The 22,500-nt window shown below is 41.4% G+C and overlaps 4 protein-coding genes and 1 non-coding gene across 11 annotated transcripts in view; 3 read left to right on the top strand and 2 right to left on the bottom strand.

The window, feature by feature from the left end:
- Nucleotides 1–5,334, top strand: part of LOC120721713 (ADAMTS-like protein 1) — a 102,713-nt gene extending 97,379 nt beyond the window's left edge. For 3 of the 4 annotated variants that reach the window (XM_040012198.1, XM_040012200.1, XM_040012202.1), the window contains 5 exons: nucleotides 1,385–1,505; nucleotides 1,675–1,879; nucleotides 2,021–2,130; nucleotides 2,280–2,500; nucleotides 3,351–5,334. In XM_040012198.1, the coding sequence (XP_039868132.1) occupies nucleotides 1,385–1,505; nucleotides 1,675–1,879; nucleotides 2,021–2,130; nucleotides 2,280–2,500; nucleotides 3,351–3,460 (767 nt within the window). In that variant the 3' untranslated portion in view covers nucleotides 3,461–5,334. The remainder of the gene's footprint in view (nucleotides 1–1,384; nucleotides 1,506–1,674; nucleotides 1,880–2,020; nucleotides 2,131–2,279; nucleotides 2,501–3,350) is intronic. The other variant, XM_040012199.1, reaches the window with a different exon arrangement.
- Nucleotides 5,335–5,755: 421 nt separating this feature from the next.
- On the top strand, nucleotides 5,756–10,492 carry LOC120721714 (NACHT, LRR and PYD domains-containing protein 3-like). 2 transcript variants are annotated; one of them, XM_040012204.1, is made up of 7 exons: nucleotides 5,756–5,828; nucleotides 5,911–6,582; nucleotides 7,617–9,339; nucleotides 9,481–9,564; nucleotides 9,653–9,736; nucleotides 9,954–10,031; nucleotides 10,123–10,492. In XM_040012204.1, the coding sequence occupies exons 2-7, from the start codon at nucleotides 6,291–6,293 to the stop codon at nucleotides 10,439–10,441; spliced, it is 2,580 nt and encodes an 859-aa protein (XP_039868138.1). In that variant the 5' UTR covers nucleotides 5,756–5,828; nucleotides 5,911–6,290; the 3' UTR covers nucleotides 10,442–10,492. The 2 variants fall into 2 exon arrangements, with proteins under 2 accessions (XP_039868138.1, XP_039868139.1); XM_040012205.1 differs by lacking the exon at nucleotides 5,756–5,828 and having other exon boundaries at nucleotides 5,840–6,582.
- A 934-nt stretch (nucleotides 10,493–11,426) lies between these two features.
- Nucleotides 11,427–11,500, bottom strand: trnai-aau. The gene has a single exon. It is a non-coding gene; the product is annotated as a tRNA-Ile (tRNA).
- Nucleotides 11,501–12,004: 504 nt separating this feature from the next.
- larp7 (La ribonucleoprotein 7, transcriptional regulator) lies at nucleotides 12,005–18,867 on the top strand. Of its 2 annotated transcripts, none has more exons than XM_040012207.1 (13): nucleotides 12,005–12,137; nucleotides 12,916–13,127; nucleotides 13,218–13,318; nucleotides 13,419–13,502; nucleotides 14,198–14,362; nucleotides 14,472–14,580; nucleotides 14,672–14,929; nucleotides 15,143–15,296; nucleotides 15,411–15,550; nucleotides 17,418–17,530; nucleotides 17,685–17,844; nucleotides 18,032–18,123; nucleotides 18,429–18,867. In XM_040012207.1, the coding sequence occupies exons 2-13, from the start codon at nucleotides 12,929–12,931 to the stop codon at nucleotides 18,504–18,506; spliced, it is 1,653 nt and encodes a 550-aa protein (XP_039868141.1). In that variant the 5' UTR covers nucleotides 12,005–12,137; nucleotides 12,916–12,928; the 3' UTR covers nucleotides 18,507–18,867. The 2 variants fall into 2 exon arrangements, with proteins under 2 accessions (XP_039868141.1, XP_039868140.1); XM_040012206.1 differs by having other exon boundaries at nucleotides 14,672–14,962.
- Nucleotides 18,868–19,161: 294 nt separating this feature from the next.
- On the bottom strand, nucleotides 19,162–22,421 carry LOC120721716. Of its 2 annotated transcripts, XM_040012208.1 has the most exons (4): nucleotides 22,113–22,410; nucleotides 20,592–20,750; nucleotides 20,120–20,262; nucleotides 19,162–20,028 (listed from the first exon to the last, which is right to left on the bottom strand). In XM_040012208.1, the coding sequence occupies exons 1-4, from the start codon at nucleotides 22,193–22,195 to the stop codon at nucleotides 19,232–19,234; spliced, it is 1,182 nt and encodes a 393-aa protein (XP_039868142.1). In that variant the 5' UTR covers nucleotides 22,196–22,410; the 3' UTR covers nucleotides 19,162–19,231. The 2 variants fall into 2 exon arrangements, with proteins under 2 accessions (XP_039868142.1, XP_039868143.1); XM_040012209.1 differs by lacking the exon at nucleotides 20,592–20,750 and having other exon boundaries at nucleotides 22,113–22,421.
- Between the last annotated feature and the right edge of the window lie 79 nt (nucleotides 22,422–22,500).

Genomic DNA, 22,500 nt, shown 5'->3' with positions numbered 1-22,500 from the left:
GATGGTTAAACATGCAACTATTTTGCTGGTAATACTTGAAATGAGTAAAGAAAATCAACAGCCTATTTATGCAAGATAATTCATAATTTTATTAGGGGGGGTTATATTGGTTGCGTCTGATTATTGGGGGGGGTCATAACCCCCCTACCTCCCCTGGAAATTACGCCCCTGCGTGACTGCCAGCAACCTCCAGCAAACACTCTGTGGACCACTCTCTGGGTTCTGTGTGAATCAGCCTTCAGTAGTTGATTTCACAGCGACCCATGGTTGCCAGATTGGTGCTAAAAGGTCTGAGCAGGAAAACAAACAGAGAACAAACTGAGGGGCTGCAGCAATGGACAAGATAAGCAAAGCCTGTTTTGAAATGTGAATCATGCTGTTACTCTATTACACTCCAAGAATTAGAAATAGGAAGTTGTTAGTAAAGAAAGTTGGTTGAGGTTAAACATTTTGCAGAATTACCCTTTGTGTTTTCTTGCTAAAAGCTAGATAAAAAATGCCACATGCAAATCTTTGTGTAATGTAGGTGGAGCCAGACTTTTAGCTGCTAACTGCAATGAGGTTTCAAAGATATTTTGCAGTATATAGATACTAAAATCATCACTATGACTTTTGAGAAAAGTATGTTAGAAATACTTAAAATTGATCAAGTTTGTATAGACCCAATGTCGAGTTGAGTTTGTCCTAATGCTGCTTTGAATAGTCCAGTTTACAGTAATTTGTGTTGTTCTTTGTGGTTTAGGCTTCGAGGTTCTGGGAAAGCATGCGTTCATCCAGCGTAGAAACACACAAACTCAAGAGTAACCGCAGACACAGATATTCAGTAAGCTCTTACTTATCCCAGTGGCTCATGTGGCTGAGTCATTGACAGAGGAATGTCCGGGGCATCACACAGAGCTCCGGTCACCTCTGAGCTACGCTGTCCTTCATCTCTTCGGCATGATCAGCCACATTCTCATCAAAGCGCCGCCACTGTGCGTTTCCTGATCCTATAGTACGCTTCCTCTCCATACGGCAACAATTAGAGGTTCCAGGCAATGTTTCAAAGAAGATTAACTTAACATACCATATTCAGCTAATCTAAATAGAAAGGATAAGGAGTCTTTAAAGGGCTGAAAAATGCCCTGACTGTATTTTGTTATATTTGAATTCAGAGTCGGTTAAAAGCAATGTAATGACTATACTCTTGGGCATTTTAAGGTCAGAGTATTTGAAGAAAAGGAAATGCAATCCAAAATACATGGAATGACTTTCAAATATTTTAGGAAGACTGTTTTGCCATGAAGCTGTGTGGTAATATTTTTCTTTAAATCCTGGTGCATCAACTGATGAGGTTGGTGAACACACCATTCTCATTTTATTTTATATTTTATGTTATTTTCAGGTGCCAAAGGAAGAATCTGTGTCCAAGGCAACAGTGTGGGAGCAAATGGACCGGCTTGTTCTGAGAGGAGGAATGGCAGTCGGTCGGCCGAGCTGTGCCAAGGACAAGCCTGCCTCTTCAGGTATGCTGCTGCTCTACGTGTGTGCTATTAGTGATGTTAAACAGTGAGTTTAATATTTACAGTAAGAACAGAAATCCTCCGTTTACTCACTGCATTTGTTGAGTATCTGAAAAGATTTTTTGGCCTGAAACATCTAATATCTACTTGACTTTTCCTCTTGTTTTATTAGGTGGCGAGTGGATGCTTGGTCCCCATGCTCAGCCACTTGCGGTGGTGGAGCCCAGACTAGAATTGTGCGCTGCATGAAGGGTCCCGAGGGCAGGTCAGAAGAGGTAGAGAGTCCAAATTGCCTTGGAGCAGGAAGGAAACCCTCTGATGCAAGGCCGTGCAACCTCCTTCCCTGTGCAAGATGGGCCACAACCTCCTGGGGGCCGGTGAGCCAAGATATTATTGTGCACAAGCTTGTTTTCACAAGGTTTTATCATAAAAACACAGTTTAGACTCAAAACCTTCCCCTAGCAAGAAAATATTTTTGTAATGATAGCTAGGAAATCTGATGAATTCTCCTCTTCCAGTGTCATGGCAGGTGTGTGGGTCCCAGTTTGGCCACACAGCACCGCCATGTCTACTGCCAAGACCCCAATGGTACCAGAGTCCCCCACAGGATGTGCACTGGGCTCCACAGGTAAAGATGGGAATAAGATTAAGAATGTTTAATACTGTTGGTGATATGTGCTATCGATAGACATTTAAAAAATCCAGTTATGGTTCATATTGCAAAGGAAAAAAAAGGCTATTCAGCAGAATACTATTTCAGGTATGTTCATATTTTAGGCCAAGCTCTTTGAGGAATTGCACCGCTGAGGCTTGTGCACTTCAGTGGCTCGTGGGGCCTTGGACGCAGTGCACCGCCACGTGCGGACGGCACGGTTTCCAATCACGCCAGGTGACCTGCGTCCACCTTCGGACCAGCAAGGCCTTCCGAGACCGTCACTGCACGTGGAGGCCTCGGCCTGCCAGCTGGCAGCGATGTAACATTTTATCCTGCGGCAGAGGTGAGAAAAAGTTACAGTAATGTCAAGTGTGAGTCGTGAATAAATGTACAACATATTGTGGGTTTTTGCGAATTTTATTTTAGTTTCTATTGCTTAAAAATGTTTGGGTTATTTTTTTTAATTGCAACTTTATGATTTTCTTCTTTTGAGGGGAAGAAATTCTAGAAGGCAGAAATTTAGGAAGTTCAGAATAGATTTTACAATGAGAAGTGCAACTGAAATGCTCCGTGAGCCTGCTTGCAAAATCAGAACACCATACAGTGCCTTCATAGGCAGTCACTGAATCCTCTTATTGCATGTTTTTGATCACATTGACATCTTTGCCTTATTAAAGAATCACACCAATGACGCCTGATGGGTCAAACTTTGTTTTCTAGCAACACAAAATTGTTGCAGTGGTTTTAGTTAAATGCAGTTGCTCACACTCTACCTTCATTTCAACTAAAAAACAAAACAAAAGATGAAAAGACAATCTAGTTGTGTTTGCACTTGTGCCCAGCGCATAATAAACATAGCTGTGGTTTCATATGATGAGACTTGGCAGTATCTGTCTCTAACTTGTCTGTTGGCACCCCATTACAAAACTGGTGAAGGAAACTTTGCCCGCGGTGCTTAAAGTGCTGAAAAATTGCCTTAAAAAAACCAACAAAAGCCTCTGCTGTGTCAGGTATTTCCAGAAACAATGTGCCGGTTAATTAGAAAAAGCCACAGACCACAGTGAGAGAAAGATTGCCAAATGTTTACGAATTAGAGCACTGGACCTGAAATTTCCAACAATATATCCATAGCTAAGCACTACAACCCACAGCCGCGACTGTGCATAGTAAAACGTATCCTCTGTATATTCCAGCAGGAGAGTGCCGGGACAGCACGAGGTACTGTGAGAAGGTGCGGCAGCTGGAGCTTTGCCTGCTGCCCCAGTTTAAGAGCCGCTGCTGTTTCTCCTGCCGAAACACCTGAAACGGAGAAGTGAGAACGTTGGTGAAAAATCTGGAAAGGTCAGGGAAGGTGTCACGGAAGTCAAGGAACCTCTATGCCTATCCCAACACCCTCCAATGTCTTCAACGATCGCTCCTGGATTCCCGAGTGCGGAGGAATGTTTGCTTGTCATACCCAAAAGTGACTAAAATCGACTTTTAAGATACCATACGTGGGTTTGAATTCAAAATTATTGCTACGAGAGGAAACCACGTCTGTTAATGAAGGCTTTGGTTTTACTTCTTTATTTTTAATTTAAATCTGAAGTTTGTACAAACAGCTTTTGTGTCCCAAACAGTAGATATATTTCCAGTGTGAGCAGTAGGAACTCTGCGGTTTCATAATGGGGAACTAAAGCCTTAAAAGCCGTGATTACGGTCATGTCCACATTAACAAAATCTGAGCAACGTAATCTTCAGTTTCAGGTTCCTGAGCAAACGGAAGATCACTATCATGTTCCTCTGAAACACAATCACTCCACGCCAAATTAAGTTTATATGATTGCATTCGAATTTACGAAGTAATGCGATGTTAATAATCGGCCTTAATAGATGACTGACTTCATACCAAGGAATTCTGGGTAAACGCCAAGCTTGTGATAACCACTGGATAGCTCTGTGTTTGTCTTTACTGCTAGGATTTTGATGCTAAGTGAGCTTTTATGAACGTAGCAATGGGTTAAAAAGGGGTGGAAAACTGAGAACCAGCTTGATGCTGCTTAAGTGAGAACGATGACAAAATAAAGCCTAGTATTAAATAACTGGGACACATTTAGTACCAGCCACACTTGGAAAAAAGTTTTCATAAACATAAAATATTAATTTTAAGCAAAATACAACAAAAATGCATAAAATCAAAGGTTTATTTATTCAAATAATTAATCAGTAAGGGAAATGTGGTCGGTATAAACTGAATGTATACCATATATCAAGTAACTTGAATTTGACCAGATTACATTAAGTTTATCATTTTACATGTACTTATGTTACAAAATTACATGGAAAGTTTACATTTAATCAAATTAAAGCCAACATTTTGGGCATGAATAGATTTAGCACATGTTGACCATAATAACTGGTCTTTCAAAGCAGCAAGGGAGTCCGATTGCAGTTTTTAGAGGGTAAGACTCAATTTTTTTATTTTTTTTTTTGCATGGGTTGCACTATAGGAGGTGTACGACTGAAGCAAATAATGTTTTGGGAAAAAAAGGATTTTGCACTCAGAACTCATCCAAGTCTTTGTTAAAAACATGGCTTGCAGAGTTAATTTCTTTCTTTCTTTTTACGTAGTTTGTAAAGTTGCATTGTTTCAGTATTTTTGTTTTGTGATATTTCTTGAGAAGATATTTGCCAAACGTGTCCCTTTAACCACTCTGTGAAGTTACACACGCTCACACGCAGATCTGATAAAGTTCATCCAGTCCGCCATGTGTCATAGTGTCATATTTACATGTCTGTGAATGTACGATGGGAAGCTTTGCAGTGATCATTACTAATGTGTCGTGTGGACGGTTTGGACTTGGTCTCTGCGTCCTGGGTTCCACAGAGCTTCACTGTCATCAGGTGCAACCCAGCTTTAGCTGAAGACTACTTGGCCCTACGCTGAGGTGTGGTTATGTGATATCACAAGAGGAAAATATTGTATCACATGTCATTTTCTTAAGTTATGTAGATATTTGTCATTTAAACTATTTATTTCCATGTGTGTCCCTGAGCAAAGTTTCTGTAAATATTACAGGGGTGGGTCTCTCCTTGTGGCTGATGGTAGTTGATGTGCATGCGATGGGGACCCCCTGCTGGTGACTTGATGTGTTGCTCCCTATCGTTAAATAAAACCAAATACATTCCTTTTTATAATCTGGTTGTTGTGATTGCTCTTCTTTCTTCTATATATATATTTTTTTTTTCATGGGAAAGTCCATATTATGGAGTCAGAGATCAACATGAACAAATCGACATTGATGTCTGTATTACAAATAACAAGAGCAGGAATTTCAACATATAGTAGTGCTGTCATCATGACAAGGGACACTTCCTGTCAGGATCTGACGGCGCCCTAACCGGTCGACCTGCCAGTGTGTATATTTGTGTGCGTGTGTATGTGTCTCTCCTGTCGCCCTGTCTTCCCCTCCGGCTCCGCTGTGATGTGTTAGGAGGTAACGTAGCAACAGGCTACCTCCGACCCAGAAGTGCTGTCGCCCGGAGCTGCCGCACCTGCAGTCAATCCACCAGCTGCTGCCAATCAACTACCATCTTCAGCAGAAAAAAAACAAACAAAAAAACATCTTCAGCAGGGCTACTTAATGGTGTGGCTGAGCGACAGACAGCGCTGGAGTATTGCACTAAGCCTGGTAGTGTTTTTGAGTCGCTAATGTTATTGAAGTACTGTCTGATCTTCGTACTCATTTTGCTGTCGTGTGTGTGTTCACCCAGGGATTGACGGAGGATTTACGGACACAAAGGAAGCACTTGGAGGAGAGACGGGCACTCACTACCACGCACGGGCTTACACGGAAGGAAGGACGCACTATCACCATTGTTGCACATTTGAACTGTTGTCACTTTGCTACACTGTGAATAAATGCACTGTCATTATTTCTGAGCTCCGCGCCTGAGTCCACTCTTTAACAACCGTGACACTTCCCTTTTTATATCTGATATAAACTTGTCTCTCTCTGTTTCTCAACTTGGGGAGGGGGAACAGCAGTTCACAAGATCCCTGCTGGCGTCAAAAGGAGGAAATTCTTGCCATGATCTGACTATATAACCACGTCATTTTTTGATTCATTCTCAGGACTGTTTTACATTAAATTATGGTGGAAAGGGGTTTTCATCATTCCTGTTTGACAGCAGTGAGGGTGCTGCGAGTTTCTCTTGTGGATGAACTAGAAGGACAGGTCGACTCTCTGGTAGAATTCCTAGTGTGCCGGGAAGTGTTCACTCGAGATGATCGCGAGGAAGTGTTATGTCAGCTGGGTCCCCGGATGAGAGTGAGAAAGGTGCTGGATATCCTGGAGTGCAAAGGCGAGGAAGCGGCCAGGATTTTTCTTAATGTTAAAAGTCACTATCAGTACTCCAAAGAAGCGGATCCACCTCAGTCCAGAGGTATGCATTTTCAATTTTAGCCACAGGAATGTCATTGATCAGCAGTGTTGGGCAAGTTACTTTGAAAAAGTAATTAATTATAGTTACTAGTTACTACTTCAAAAAAATAACTGAGTTAGTAACTGAGTTACAAGATTCTAAAAGTAATTAATTACTTGAAAAGTAACTATTGCGTTACTTTAAAAAAAAAAAAAAAAAAAAGTTTAAACCCTCTGGGGTCCAGGGTGTAACTGGCCATTTTTAACTACTTGTGATTTTCCCTCCACATTTCACCTTTAAAAACTTTATTTGCCTTGTTTGGTATCATTCTTTTCAGCACAACCTCACGTGTCTGAATTTACAGTTATGTTTTCATTTTGACATACTGTGTTAACACAATTGATCTAAAATCATCAAAAAACAAAATCAGAGTAGAAAAAGTTATATTTTTTACTGTAATAAAAACAAACATGTTTAATGAATCATATTTCATAACTTTAAATACAAATATAAATCCTATGCACAAGTTTTGCAAACAACAAATTCATTTGCATCCATTTACCTTTTACCTTGAGTTTTTAAATAACCCTTTCAAACTATTTACAGAACAATCAGCTGTTCTGCATTCAAGAAGATGCCTCACAAATTATTTGTGCCACTCCAAAGAAATAATTTCTGTCCAGTATAAAGGAGAACATCACAGCCTGATACCTGCAGGTCTGACAGCAGCAGGTGTATCACTCCTGTTTCTAACCTGGAGAGAGCAGTCGCCTCATTGTTCTGACACAAAACTATCCACAACACTGCACACTAACTACACAAGCTACACTACCGTTGATCAGTTCAAGATAAGGTTTTCTCTTAACTTTAGTTGGCAGGGGTGTGTCTGAAAGGGGGAAACAGAATGGTAATTTATACTGTAAGTACAGTCTAGTCAAGCACTGTACTGAAATGTATCCTGTCCTCATCCTATATACCTATATATATTTTTTCCAACTATACAAGTACATATGAGTGGAAGTGGAAAATTATACTGAGCTTCTTTTCTTCTACAGAGTACAGCAAAGCGAAACAAAAACACAAAGAAGTCCTGAGGCGCAGGAGTGAGAGCATGCTTTTCTACAACACCCGGCACGGAGAGAAAATTCAGTTTTCCGAACATTATGTCAATCTTCTCTTAGTTGACGGACACCAGGGATTAGAAAATAAAAGGCATGAGGTGCTGACCTTTGGACAGAAGCGACTGTGTCTGCAACAGAAGTCAGCAGTGCATGAGAAAATCACACCAGCTGAACTGTTCTCATGTGCAAAGGCAGTTCGTCCAGTCAGGAAGGTTCTGGTATCGGGGGTGGCTGGAATCGGAAAAACTATCCTGGTGCAAAAGATGTTGTTTGATTTTGGGGGAAACAAGGACCACCTTGCCTTTGACTTCATCATACACATGACCTTCAGAGACTTGAATCTGATTGACAAGCCCACAAGTTTACGAGAGTTGATCTTGCGCAAAAACAGGCACCTTGCTAAAGAACTGGATAACATCTTGGCAAATGACAACAAACTGCTGATCATCCTGGATGGCTTTGATGAGTTCAGACACTACAGGAGCTGCGACGTGGATTCTTTTGTAACTGAGCCAGATGAAGATGCAGAGGTTATGGAGGTTATTGGAAGCTTGATGCAGGGTGAACTACTACCAAATGCTTCTGTGTTGCTCACAAGTCGGCCTGCGGCTATCAGCTACATCCCTGTGGGCTGCATTGACCGCTTTGTGCTCATTGCAGGGTTCTCCTTGGCCGAAGTTCAGGACTTCTTTTTTCGTTACTTCCAGGACAGGACCCTTGCTGATCGCATGTTCTCAGTGGTATCTGCAAACGAACTAATGCTGACACTGTGCTACATACCTGCATTTTGCTACATTGTCTGCTGCATCCTCAAAGAGAGCAAAGATCTTTGTGGGGGAAGCCCAAAGACCATGACGGATATTTACGTGCAGTACTTGGTGGCTTTGCTTCGATCTCACACCCAAGCGAGAGCTGAAACATGTCTTCAAGACCAAAGAGCGGGGGCCTTCCAGCAGCTGTCTGATACTGTTTTAAAGCTGGGTCGACTTGCCTTCAAAAACCTACTGGAGCATCAAACATTATTTTATAGCAGCGACCGAGAGGTGGCAGCGTTAGAAGGGTCCAGCCTCGTTAGTGCTTTCCTCGACAAGACAATTGCAGAAGAACCTGGGTTCACTGAAGAGGTCTATTCATTTGCTCATCTTACTATTCAAGAGTTCTTTGCTGCAGTTTACTGTGCGGTGACGGATCACCCTTTGCCTGACGCACTTGAGCGCACATCATGTCCCAGAGATGTATCCAACAGTGGACACTTGGACCTTTTCAGCCGCTTCCTCTCTGGAATCCTCTCTGAGCGCAATGCCAGTTTTCTATCTAGGCAGGTGGGGATTTGCTGCCACAAAGAAAAAGCGAACGCATATCGTGAGAAAATCATCAGAGAACTGAGAGCTCTCTGTGAAAGTGGAGCCCACATCCTAAACCATTTGCACTGTTTGTTTGAGCAACAGGACCCCTCGTTAGCACTTGATGTGCAACCAAAGATGCTAAGAGTTAATGTTAGCGATGAAACGCTATCTCAAATGGACTACAATGCTATCAAGTATTTCCTAAACCTCACCGAGGGTAAAATATCAGAGCTGGATCTTACTGGGACTGGAATAAGCTGTGATACACTAAGAGATATTCAACATCTTTTGGGTAGATGTGAGAGTCTTTGGTGAGTTTCAGGTAAAATTCAGTTTCCAAGCTTTGATAGACCCTTCCATGTGGTTGCAACCTTATCAATTGCTTATGGAGCGCCACATATGGAAAGTGCTTGTACAATATGTATTTACTTCTCCATCTCCATTTGTTTAAGGCTTGGAGAAAACAACCTGGATATGGAAGCAGTACAGGTCATTGCTGATGTGTTGAAGGAATCAGAGAATATTGTGTACCTCGGGTAAGGTGTTAGTTAGTTTTACCACATTTTTGGAACAATGTATGACAAAGAATCATCCAGATGATGTCACCCTTTCTGTTCCTCTTAGACTTGGGTGGACAAACATTAGTGACGACGAGCTTCTGGTCCTTGCTTGTGCAATAGGGGTTAAAAAAAAGCTTCAGGAGTTGTGGTAAGAAACTTTTTGAGTTGTTTTATTATCCTGGCACATGATGCTGATGTTTGAGGAAATGGGAGTTTTCCAGTGTCGAGGATGACTGTGACGGTTTGATTTAAGAGTTTTTAAAAGGTCATAGATTACACCTATGTTGTAATAAACTACGCTTATATTTAAAGGCTTTTTTATGTAAATATGAAAAACCTTTATTGTTCCCCCTGTGATGGAACAGGATGGAAGGCAACCGAGTGAGTTACAGAGGTCTGATGTCATTAAGCGACTTGATCCCAGATCCTCTGAAAAACGTTGTGTGAGTATTGAATTTTGAATCAAATAATTCAAAACAATACCTCACTAATTTGTATTTTCCTAGAGCTTATCCCCTTTCCCTCTTCCTATAGGGCGATATGGAACGACCTGACTGACAGAGAGCCAGAGTGCATGCAGACCAAGGCCAGCATCACTGTGAATTTCACAGACGATGCTTCGTGGGCAGAGTGGCAGAAATGGGTTTTTAAAAGGTGTGAGGTCAGCAGCAATGAGAAGTTGCTGATGGTACTTCACAAAGTGTGCAACATATCGACCCACCACTTCGAAGCCCAGTGGACGAAGACCTTCTATAGTCAACTTTCACAGCTCATCAAGAGCAGAATTGAGAGCTGTACCGAGGAGGACATGTGCAAGAAGCTCAAAAAGTTTGACAGCTTTTTGGAGCTATGATGAAAAACACTGCCCTTATGTTACAAGCTGTTAATAAATTGTTGGTTTGCATTGTGATTGTTTTTTTGAAGACAGTAATAATAATAATATAATAACTGTAATAATCATAAAAATAATTTTTAAAAAGCAATATACCTCTCCCTCCCCTGCAAACAAGTCTCAAAATGGATAAAGGGAAATCATATCAGTTTCATCAATCAGAGAAGTAATTTCTTTACTTCTGTTTTCACAGTAGAGAATTATGACATCCAGAAGTATAGGGTCATAATAAATGGTAGTTTACACTTTTATTACATTCCCCAGAGATTTTTGGTCCGTGTTGACATGATAGGATCACACGGTTGCTGCAGATTTGTTGGCTGTACATCCATGATGTACCCATTCTGCCAAAAGTGCTCTGTTGGATTGAGATCTGGTGACTGTGGGTGTCATTTGAGTACAGTAGACTCATTGTCATGTTCAAGAAACCAGTTTGACAAGATCTGAGATTTTTGACATGAGCCAGCTATGTGAGTGCACTGGAGTCATAATTATCAATGAGCCTCAGTGTATGTCAAGAAAATATTCCCTATGCCATTAAAACAGTTGCAAGAGCAGGCTAAGGTGCTTGGAAAGAAAAGCGTCTGGACTTCTTTAAGTTGCTTGAAGAAGTTTCACCTCTCATCCGAGAAGCTTCTTCAGTTCTAAGGTCAAATGGTGGAGAGTCTCACATTTAAGCCCTATGGGAGTGTGCCCCCAAAGAGGATCATTGAACCCCCAATGACCCCTTACCTAATCACACAAGCCAAGGAGTGAAAACGGGTGTAGGTCGCAATCAGCCAAGGAGGATGATTGGGGGGTCGATTCTCCCTCTTGGGGTCCAAACGCTTTTCTTTCCAAGCTCCTTAGACAACAATGACCTGGATGACTGAGGTCCTTCACAGACAGTTGAAAAGTGGTTTTTGTGGTCCACATGGATAGGTGGAAAAAAAAGAAAATTAGTGACTGGCCCGTACGGGGATCGAACCCGCGACCTTGGCGTTATTAGCACCACGCTCTAACCAACTGAGCTAACCGGCCAAGTTGTAAAAAGCGACGAAAAAGTACGTATAAAAATGATAGTCACTATGTATTGAAAACTTGTTTTTGGTGATAGGTGACTTACTTTCACCTTACGGACTTTGACAGAAATAAACAGGGCAGCATACAAAATAAAACTAAAAAAGTTTCGAAATTTGAAAATTTTGTGGTAGTGAAAATAAAAGAATAAACATGTTAATGTTGAAGAACAGATAGCATAACAAGCATTGCATCCATTATCAATATTATTCTATTTCTAAAAGCCTTTTTACAAATTATTTATTGACATTTTAACATGTGTATAAAATGATTATTATTATCGTTATTATGCTATTATTTTACTATCAAATACAATGAACGATTAGGTAGACTGTGCTGTGTTTTTTATTATCTTACATTTAGATTCACTAGTTTGCAGAATAAAATGTGGATGTTACAACCTTCGTGTTTGTTGTTTTTTTACGGTGGAATTATTCACCGGAAGTTGTGTAAGTTGCCGCTCGCTCCTATGACGAATTTACCGTGCGACGTTACTTTGCGAAGCAGCGCCGTTTGCGTGAAGATATCACGCTAGCTGCTGGTTTGTTATTTTTGTGAACTCGGTGTTAGGCTGGACTGTTTTCGCATCTGGAGCACGGTGAGTTATGTGAATCTTTCGGTCTCCTGAACGTTGAGAAAAAATCTGGCGGACTTTAAAAAATTTTGGCATGACGGAAGGGTTTTTTTTTTAAAGTCACCACCCGCGAATTTCCAATTACTAACTTGGACGGCAGTGTTAGCTAACCACCAGTCTGGCTGCAAGGCATTCCCTGTGCACTTAGTAAAGAGCTAAATGCAAAACTAACAGTTTATATGTACGTTTTTTTACCAATAATTTTATCAATAAAATGATGGCATTATAAAAGGGGCGTGTTCGATATGGAGTGTGCTATCTGAAAATGGGTCAGAGTGGGCAAAACGTGCAAACAAACCCCACGAATTTGATATAAATATTACTACGAAGCAGGATTTGGAGTTAGCAGCATAATTTATGTCAGTTTGGGGGCAAAAGGGTGGTTTTGATTATTGAAACTCTCGTTTAAACTAGTTGGTACTCGCACATCACACCTATTATTAAATGTAAGATCATATGGTTGATTATGTATCTCTATAGTTAAATTTAATGTTGTGGCGTTTTGTAACTTGCTGCTGTTGTTCTTGTGAGACTCCAGACCTGTCTAAATTTTGGATTAAACCTTTCACAGCAGCATTGGCCCTGAACAGGCACAAGGGTAGATCAGAAAAACCTGAATGGACTTTTCCAACTCCTAGCCTTCATCTTGGTATCTCTTAGCATGGCTGTTGTTTGATATATGTTGAACTTGCCTTTTAGTACAGGCTCTAATCTCATAACAACACAAGCGTCTTTGTTGCAGTCCTGCCCCCGAGATGATTAACTCAGAGAGGGGAGCTACCAATGCTGCGGCAGCAGAGCCCAGCGACAAGAAGGAGATGGAAAAGAAGAAGAGGTCCCGAGTCAAACAGCTGCTCAGTGAGGTGAAGAAACAAGTGGAATTCTGGTTTGGCGACGTCAACCTGAGCAAGGACCGCTTTCTGAAAAAGCTCATGGAGGAATCTGACCGTGGATGTAAGAAGCTATCAATACTTTATACGTTTCATTGACTCTTTTTGACTTGGGAACAGCCTTAAACTTGTTACCACACATTATTTCTTATAGATGTTGATATATCTGTGTTGGCAAGCTTCAATCGAATGAAGCAGCTGACAACTGACACAAAGCTCATTGCCAGGGCGCTAAAGAATTCATCTGTAGTTGAGGTACTGTAAAGTAAATTTTCATTTTGTTAATGCTTTATAACTTGCTATTTTACAGTATTTGCATAATATAGAATCATTTAAAGGTGTGTGTGTGTTTCAGCTCAACCTCGAGGGAACTAAAGTAAGGCGTCAGCTTCCAATTGGGGAACTACCGAATGATGTGGACAGCCGCACAGTTTACGTGGTAAAAAAAAGAAAAAGTCCTCTGGTGTCTGTTTGATATGTTTGCTTTTCACATGAATTTTAATACTTTCCATTGTTTTCATTATCACCAATTAAAGAGAGCAGAAACGATTCTATACATTACACCTGAACGCAGCATTTCTCTATGATAATAATGTGATGTAACGTCTATAATGTGATAATGTGGTCGCCTTAGGCACACGGCTGTGACTACGCCCCACCTGCCTGTCATTCACATTTTCTATAACCCTGATTCCAAAAGAGTTGGGACGTTGTTTAAAATGTAAATAAAACCAGATTGACAGCAAAAGGTCTCATAAAAGTCAGGACAGGGTCATGTTTCCCAGAGGGTAGCTACCCCTCTTCTTTTAACGGTCTGTGAACATCTGGATACTGAGGAGACCAGCTGCAGTACTTTTGGTAGAGGGCTGAAGATCACAGGCATTCAAATAATGGTTTTCATCCTTTTCCTCTCACACACTGTCCCAACATTTTTGGAATCGAGGTTGCATATACAAGTTGCAGCCAAGCAAAAGAAAGTCTTTAAACAGAGAGGATAAGGTGCTTGGTGCATCCACTCTTTGTTTCAGTCAGGACCAAGTATTAGAACAGCATCATCTTCTCCCTGTTGTTCGCCTGCTCTAAAATCTTCTTGGATCCCAAACTAATGATTCTTTCTTCTTCTCTTTTTCTAAGGAACTTTTGCCAAAGGATGTGACACACAGCTGGATAGAAAGAGTGTTCACAAAATGTGGAAATGTGGTTTATGTCAGCATCCCCAGATACAAGTCCTCCGGGGACTCCAAGGGTTTTGCCTTTGTCGAGTTTGAGAAAGAGGAGCAAGCACAGAAAGCTATAGAGGTGAGAACTCAGTGGGAATATTTCCACAGCTATGATGTCGTTGACGTTAACGTGGTGTTTGTTTTTGGCTGGAACAGAAGATCATGGAAGAATTTGATCTTTCAAACAGATGCTGAACAATCCTCCTGAAGATGCTCCCAGGAAACCAGGGATTTTCCCCAAGACGTTGCACAGGAAGCCAATTTCTCTCTCGGCTGACAATCCAGCATCTCGGATAGGTGATTTTATTTGGCGCCGTTGCAATATTGAAGTAAAGGATAGCGCTGCAAAGTGTATTTATCCTGGCTTCTTTACATCCATGTGCTGCAGGTGAAGAAGAAGAGAAGAAGAAGCGAAAGAAGAAGAAAAGGAAAGAAGGTGCCACGGCACAGGCGCCCGCAGAGGAAGTCAAAGAGCAGGCGATGGAAGCGGAGGCGGCTGAGCAAAAGAAAGATTTTGACCCAGAGGCCACCGGCGCTCACAAGACACCGAGCAAACTGTCAGAGAAGAAAAGACGGCGGTCACATACGGCGGAGGGATCGGAGAGCGACGTACCATCGAAGATAAGAAAAACCAGCGAATGTGAAGGTGGGGAGAGGGAGAAAGACGGAGCACGGAGTAGTAAGTCGTCTCTAAGCCACCAGTGTAAAAAAAAAAAGAAAACTACAAAAAGATCTAAATGGGACAGCTGTTTGTCATTTTACCTCCTCATTGTTCCTCATTTTTAAGGTCAAATTTAAGTCTTTTTACACCCAAACCACAAAGTTGGTTGTTGTGTTAACGCTGTCCTTCCCCTCACAGAGTCGCCCACTCACAGGGACGCACAGCAGGCTGTTGAGAAGGGCAAAGAAAACAGAGACGACTCAACAGTTAAAGCAAAAAGGAAGAGAAAAAAGAAGCACAAAGAGAAACTGAAAATTGGGGAAGAAGTGATTCCACTCCGGGTGCTTTCAAAGTACGAACCTGCATCCCTTGTTCCAACGAGTTAATACAATTGTAAAAGGTTTTATAACTAGCAAACTGAACCCACTCTGTCGGCCGTGTTTGTTCCTTCTTTTTCCACATCAAGGAAAGACTGGCTTGGATTAAAGCAGGAGTACCTGACCTTGCAGAAAAGCAGTATGTCAGCCCTGAAGAAGTGCATGACTAAAATAAATGACAAGGAGCACAAGATGATGGAGACAGATGGTGACCCTCGGGATGCAAATGGTGAGTTCTCTTCCAAACCTCACTCACAGGCCTCTAACTTTAAAATGTTTCCCCCATCCTCCTTTATAATTCCCACATATCTCTTTTTCTATATCCACAGGTAAGTTGAGAAAGCACCACAATAATAATGAGAATCCCATAAACTTTCCAATGTTGCGTGTCTCATTAAACTTGGCATTAGCTGGGGTGGCATTTGCAGTAAGTGGGCAAGTGCTGAAATTTCCATGTGTTGAAAACAGAAGTGTATGATAAAACAGGAAACAACGATGCTGAACTGACAAAGATTTTGGCCTGGATTTTTGGGAAAGTGTTTTAAAATAATTTAAAGAAAATTTTCACTCGGCATTCGTCAACATCGCACCAGAAATCACACAGCATTACTCTGACAAGGACAGATTGCACTGTTCAGCTGCTCATTAACACAATTATCCAATCAGCCAATCACATGGCAGTAACTCAGTGCATGCATTCAAGCAAACATGAGCGTGCTGAAGTTCAAACTGAGCATCACGATAATGAGGAAGAAAGGTGATTTAAGGGAGTTTGAATGTGGCGTGGTTGTTGGTGTCATAGGGCGGGTCTTAGTTTTTAAGAAACGGTTCATCTGCTGGGAGTTTCCCACACAGCTATTTCGAGGGTTTACACAGGATGGTGTAAAGAAAGGAAAAGGAAAGGGGAAAAAAATCCAGTGAACGGCGGGGATACTCAGGAGAGAGAGGCCAGACTTCAAGTTTGCTGGAAGTAGGGACGTTCCTGGTGACTAATTTCTTAGTCGACTAAACGAGGAAAAAAGAAATGAGACTAACAGTCTAGTTTAAAACAAAGAAACACTCAGATATCAAGTGAAATTTTAGGACCTTCTAATGGATAATAGCAAAAAAGTGTCCAAACAAAGGCATTTGAAGCCTTTAATCACAACAATGAATTCTATTATGGATACTGTGTTCTATTCTAACAGGATAATGAAAAAGAAAAAAAAAACTCATTTTAAATGTATGAAAATGTGTTACTTACAAAATATATTCAAGTTTATTCAAGCATTAAAATATGCCAAATTAACAGTTGAAAAATAACAAATTGTTCTGCAATTCATAACAATCATTTCAATAAAAGTTCAAATATAAAGCAATAACAAAATGATTTGATGACAACATCTCTATTAAGCAGAGAAGTCCAAACCTCCCTGTGCCCAGCCACCTCCTTCAGCTGATCTGGGGGAACACTGGGACAAGAGATGTAATCTCTCCAGTGTGTTGTGGGCCTCCTCCTGGTAGGACAGGCCCAGAATACCTCACCCAGGAGGCGCCCACCTCAACTGGCTCCTTTGGATGTGGAGGAGTAGTGGTTCACCCCTGAGCATCTCTTAAGCTAATTTCTTTAGCTTGATAATATCATTCTGCATTTTTGCACAACATTGTTGGGGGCTGCAGCTCCACCTGGTGGCAGATGAGTGCATAACATTTTGGACACAACAGCTTCCCAGGACTGGACATCAAATAAATGTTAAACATTAGATTAAAAGACTAGTCATAATAGAGATTAGTCACACTCACAATCTCTAGTAGGAAGGTGACAGTAACTCATCATAGCTGAGGTGTGCAGAAGAGCACCTCTGAATGCACCACACGTGGAGACTTTAAGTAGATGTTTTGAGGGCAGAATTGGGTCCAAACCAGTACTAGAAACATGTACCTAATATAGTGGCCAGTTTGTGTATATTAACAAGCTGCCAGAATCTGGGTGAAGCTTATTGAAATGTATATCTCATTTATCTTAGAACTATATACATTTACAGCTTTCAGCATGTTGGAATTCAGCACTAAAACCTACGAAATTAAACTGATTTGTGTTTTTGCCTTTTGTCTAGTTGATGAGAATAACAAAAGTGAAAAGGCAGCTAAGCAAGGACCTCAGTTTGTCAGTGGGGTCATCGTGAAGATTACAGACAACAAGCCGCTACCAGGGAGGAAAATAATCAAGGTACTTTCTTTTGTAGCTTTGCATGATTCAGAGTTCAAAGTAATCCCTCTTTGTTTTAACACATGGTGTGGTGCAGCCCCACAGTTCAGTTGTGTATCCACATTACACGATGATTCCCGTAACCCCGCTAAAGAATGACACTGTGTGTGTTTAGGACGCGCTGTGTAAAATTTCTCCAGTGGCCTATGTTGACATCTTGGAAGGAGATGCTGAGGGACACATCCGCTTTCACAGCCCAGAGGAAGCGAGAGCAGTCAGCGACGTCAGAGCAGAGCTGCAGAAAGAGCATAGCTGGAAGCTGGAGATCCTCACAGGTGTGAATTTTATTTCCTTATTTTCTCTGAAACCTTTTAAAAATTGTATTTTGTATGGATTTCATAACTGATGATGGAGAAAGTGCTCTGTCGGGCCATCAGGCTTCTGTGTTTTTTAACCAAAGATTTGATAAAACTGAAAGGCGTCCTTTAATGAATTTCTCTGTTTCTTTCTTTATTTTTAAAGGTGACCATGAACAAAGGTACTGGCAGAAGATCCTCGTGGACCGCCAGGTCAAACTGAATCGTCCAAGGGAAAAGAAGCGGGGTACAGAAAAGGTGAGCTCTACCTTACAATGTGAAATACTCAAATCTGCATACATGCTGCAGTGTGCATCAGTGCATCTGTGATTATTTATTACATTATGTGTATAAACAACTTTAAACACGCACACAAAGCTGACTTTCTTTGTCAGTGTTACAGCTAAATGCTGCACCTTCATGTGTTATACTCACAGGACAAAAAAAAAGTCACTAATGCCTGGAATAATTTTATCACGTTAGCGCGCACCCATTCACACATATGCCTCCCTGTTGTCTATCTGCTATCTCATCTCATTTTTAATTTCCTGTCACATTTTCAGCTCATATCCAAAGCCGAAAAGATCATCATCGCCCGCGCCAAGGAGGCTAATAAGCACATCCACTTCGATGACGACTGACAGCTACTGAAATGAGTTTTTAACAGCCGAGCGAGGCTCTACTCTGTAAACTTAACATGATGTCATTTAAAGAGGACCGCTGATGTTGGTGTGTACCTGGAAGAAAGTGAACAGACCCTCATAAAGAAGATTAAAGGAATAGCCTTTAGCTTTGTTGTTGTTTGTTTTAGTTTAGTTTTTTTCTAGCACTGGAGCAGGTAATGTCATGTGGAATACAGACATTTTGGCACCATACTTTTAATTGATGGACTTTAAAAAGAGAAAAGGATTCTGTATAGATGTAAATATAACTGAGTTGGAAGTTCTCTCAGTTAAGACAATGCCTTGTGTTATTTTTTAATAAAATGTCATTTCATGATTACAGCATTTTGTGGTGTATTCACAATATAGTTTTGGAAAGTGCTCCTGAGGTTTTATGAAACACGTGGAGGTCATTTCAGCAGATTGGATTACTTCTTACTGAAACAGTGACTGATTTTAAAAAAGTGTACACACCTTTTATTATCTGGAGGAAGTCCACATCTGTCTGTCTAAACCTGTTTCCCATAAAGTGCCTCTCACTTTCAAGATTACATAAGAGTGAAATTGAGACGCTTACAAGTATAAAAATAGCTGATGTTACACAATCTCCCCATTCATGGCTTTTTTTTTTCTTTTTTTTTATTGCTGTAGAAGTAGAAACTACCTGAGGTAATATGTGGCGGGACCACACCTTATCAGCCACCTTAGTTTCTGTCAGAAACCATGCAGCTGATTATTTGGTTGCTATGGTCTATACAGCTGTCGCCATCAGGCGAAGTCCCTCCTCGGCCCAAATTTCTGTACCAGGACATCTTGGATTCTCCGTTCTCTGTGGAGCATTCGAAGCTAGAAAGCACTTCAGTGTCTGTAGGACTCTGTGGTTTCTGTGTGGCACCTCTGGAGGAATTACAGGCTGAAGCCTTGTGTATTTTGTGGTGTTGTCTCAAAGTCTTTGGGCTGGCTTTGCTGTCGTCAGGAGATTTAGGTTTGCCCACTGACATGGTGGTTCTCACAGTGGTGAAGCTTTGCGGCGAATGCCAGACTCTGTAGTCGTCCGTCACGGTACTCGCTGCATGGCGGTGGACGTCATTTATCTCGAGGGCTGGCAGGTTTTTCACCTGGCAGTGAATGCTGTGGTCTCTGGGTGAAGAGAAATCTTTGGTGTGGCCCTGAAACTTGGTTTCAAGGGAACAACTGTTTAACCTCTCAAAACAATCACTGCCTTTGTCAAGGTCTTGGTGTGTAGACCAAGCCTGCTTTGGCTTGAAGGCCAGTCTCGGCTCCAGCGGGAAGTCCTTGCTGCTTTGGTTAGAGTGCTTCAGCTTGACTGGTCTGGGGTTTGTTGGGTGGGGGATGTAATCCGATTTATAGGTGGTGGTGTTTGCAATGTGTTCTGGTTCCTTCGCCAGTGCGAGCATGTTGCCTAATCCATGCTTGACTGTCAAACCGCCTTTCAGGATGACTGGCTGGCACTTTCTGCCCTCCCAATGTTTAAAATCATCTGAGGGGAAAAAACAAAGCGGATTTAACTCAGGATGCAAATTTTGCCATATTCCTTGATATCTCACAGTAATATTCTTGAAGTTGCTTACTTTGATAGGCGCTCGCGTAGTCAGTCCTGGATGGTGTCTGGTTTGCAGGACTGAGTGGGCCTTTGCATCGTCTGTAGTCTGGCTCTGGTGGCTGTGGGACCTTTGGTGGCTTTTTTATCCATTTTTGCTGAATGTAAAATGATCTGAAACACACGACATACGATGAGCAGACCAACACATTTTTACTTCATGAATGATAGAAAACGAGAAAGATGCCACACCAACAACTTGTTTTCCTATTACCATTAATCAGCTGATTTCAGAGCAAAGATTACACAGTAGTCTTTGTTTTTTTTGTGCACTGAAATATTGTCATGGCCAGTTCAGTCTTATTTAGCTGAGAAACCATCCATCAGTTGCTGTATGCACGTGGGCAGAGCGCCAGCCAGGTTTATCCCACTGTCCAAAATTGAAATATCTCTTTCCTCAGCTAACTAAAATCTAATGACATTATAAAGGGAAAAGAAAATACCTCAAAGAGGTAATCTCATGACTTGTCCTCTTCAGCGGATGGTAAGGGATCTTCTTTGTTGCTGTTGTCACGATTGCTACATAACAGGCGGGAGGAAGGAACCTCTCCTGGTACTCTGTGGTCATGGAGGTCTTTGTTTGGGGTTTCAGAGAGTGCTTCCTGGAAAGTTTATGGAGTGCATCATCACTTTAAAGGGGATCTATTTTTGCCTTTCATGCATTAGTTTCAAATAATGGTAACACACATGACAAAATAATCCTTGTGAGGCATCAGTTTAGGATGCTTGCTGCTCTAAACGCCCACTTTCATGCCCTTTTTTCTTTATTCTTGGCTCTGTAGTGTCAGTGACAAAAATAATCCTAATATAGCCATCACAGGCACATAACTCAGGCTGTGAGCACAGCACCTCCACCCACCTGCTGTTCAGACCTTCTGGTTACGGAGGCTGCCAATCAGAAAATGGCTTAAAGGGAGAGGGGCTGCAAAATGTTTTGGTTTTTTTTGTTTTTTGTTTTTTTCACAGCCTGCATCAAGTAGAGGTGGGTAGATCAATCTTAATATCGATAGTATTGATACCAGTGCTGATATTGGTATTGGATCAATACTAATGTGACAGATCAATACTTTTCTATCCTCTAAGTTCAGTATGCAGCAAAAATAGACCTTAAACATACACTAAGAAAAATGTCTGAGCCTTTTTGTATTGGCTGTTACATCTATTTTTATTATAGCCTATAGCACATTTAAACAACAGAAATTAATCAAAAGTGATTTAGAGACAAACCCATTTACACCTCAAGTCTTAAAAAACAAACAAAAAACAAAAGCGGTTTCTAAATAGATGAAACACTGAAATGATAAGAATAATAATGATCTTTTAAGTAAAAAGCAGTGATTTAGTAGTCATTAAAATGTGTTCAGATTTTGCAAATTTATGACTTTTAATGTCATAAATCACATAATCCAACATAATGTGCCTTTTTAAAAATATCGGTAATGGTATAGGTAATACTTGCCCTGTATGTACTTTTGTATTGAATTGATACAAAAATCTGCGGTATGGCACAGCAATGATATCAAGGTTCAGATAATTAAAGATTTGTATTTAAATGTAGTTTAACTCAACTTTAATTTCAAAAAAGCAAAATAACGGTTTTGGGGTTTTTTTAGGGTTTCGGCGGTGGAGTTAGCACCGCCAGTCCAAATCCCTCATAGCATTTTTAACTGAAAAGAGTGTATCCTATAGCATAAAGTCTGCTCACACCTCTTTTGGTGACACACAACTAACTACAAATGCTTCGTGTCCGTGTATCTGCATGCCAGCACATTCCATTAAAATTCAGTGAAATTTGAAAAAACACACGCAGAAACAAGCTAGCTCTTTCCCTCCGCTTTCGCATAAAACTGCAGAGTTTCCAACGAAAGAAAATGTCTCTCACTCACTCTCTCTCACACACACACTCTCACACACACACACACACACACACACACACACACACACACACAGACAGCTGGGCTCACTTTATCTGCGCAGCTGGCTGCTCGTTGGTCTGCTGTCTGGCAGTTTTCAGGTGCATTTCTGCACCCTGGCTGGTTCTCGGCATCCCGCAGCTCCGACTTGTGGCAGTCCCGCTCTGTGGTCGCTGCAGGCCTAAAACATATGAATAATTGACGGCATGAACATGGGACGTGTGCTGAACGAGAGTGGCTCGCGGCTAAAAATAAACATCGGTGGATTAGTGTGTGATGCGGGCCGGTTGTCATGGCGAGGACGCAGGCTGTGAAGATGCGCGCGTGCAGCGAGACTCGAAACCTTTGCTCGAAGCGCTGTGTGCATGTCACCCGTGGATTTCTTTTTGCAACGTCACGCGGACTCCCATCTGTCACTTTGTAACTGCTTTGAGGGCAT

Source organism: Simochromis diagramma, unplaced genomic scaffold (genome assembly GCF_900408965.1).
Source record: "Simochromis diagramma unplaced genomic scaffold, fSimDia1.1 OVJJ01000604.1, whole genome shotgun sequence".
Lineage (NCBI taxonomy): Eukaryota > Metazoa > Chordata > Actinopteri > Cichliformes > Cichlidae > Simochromis > Simochromis diagramma.
The sequence above is the reverse complement of the archived record's forward strand: the minus strand, read 5'-3'. Positions and strand labels throughout refer to the sequence as shown.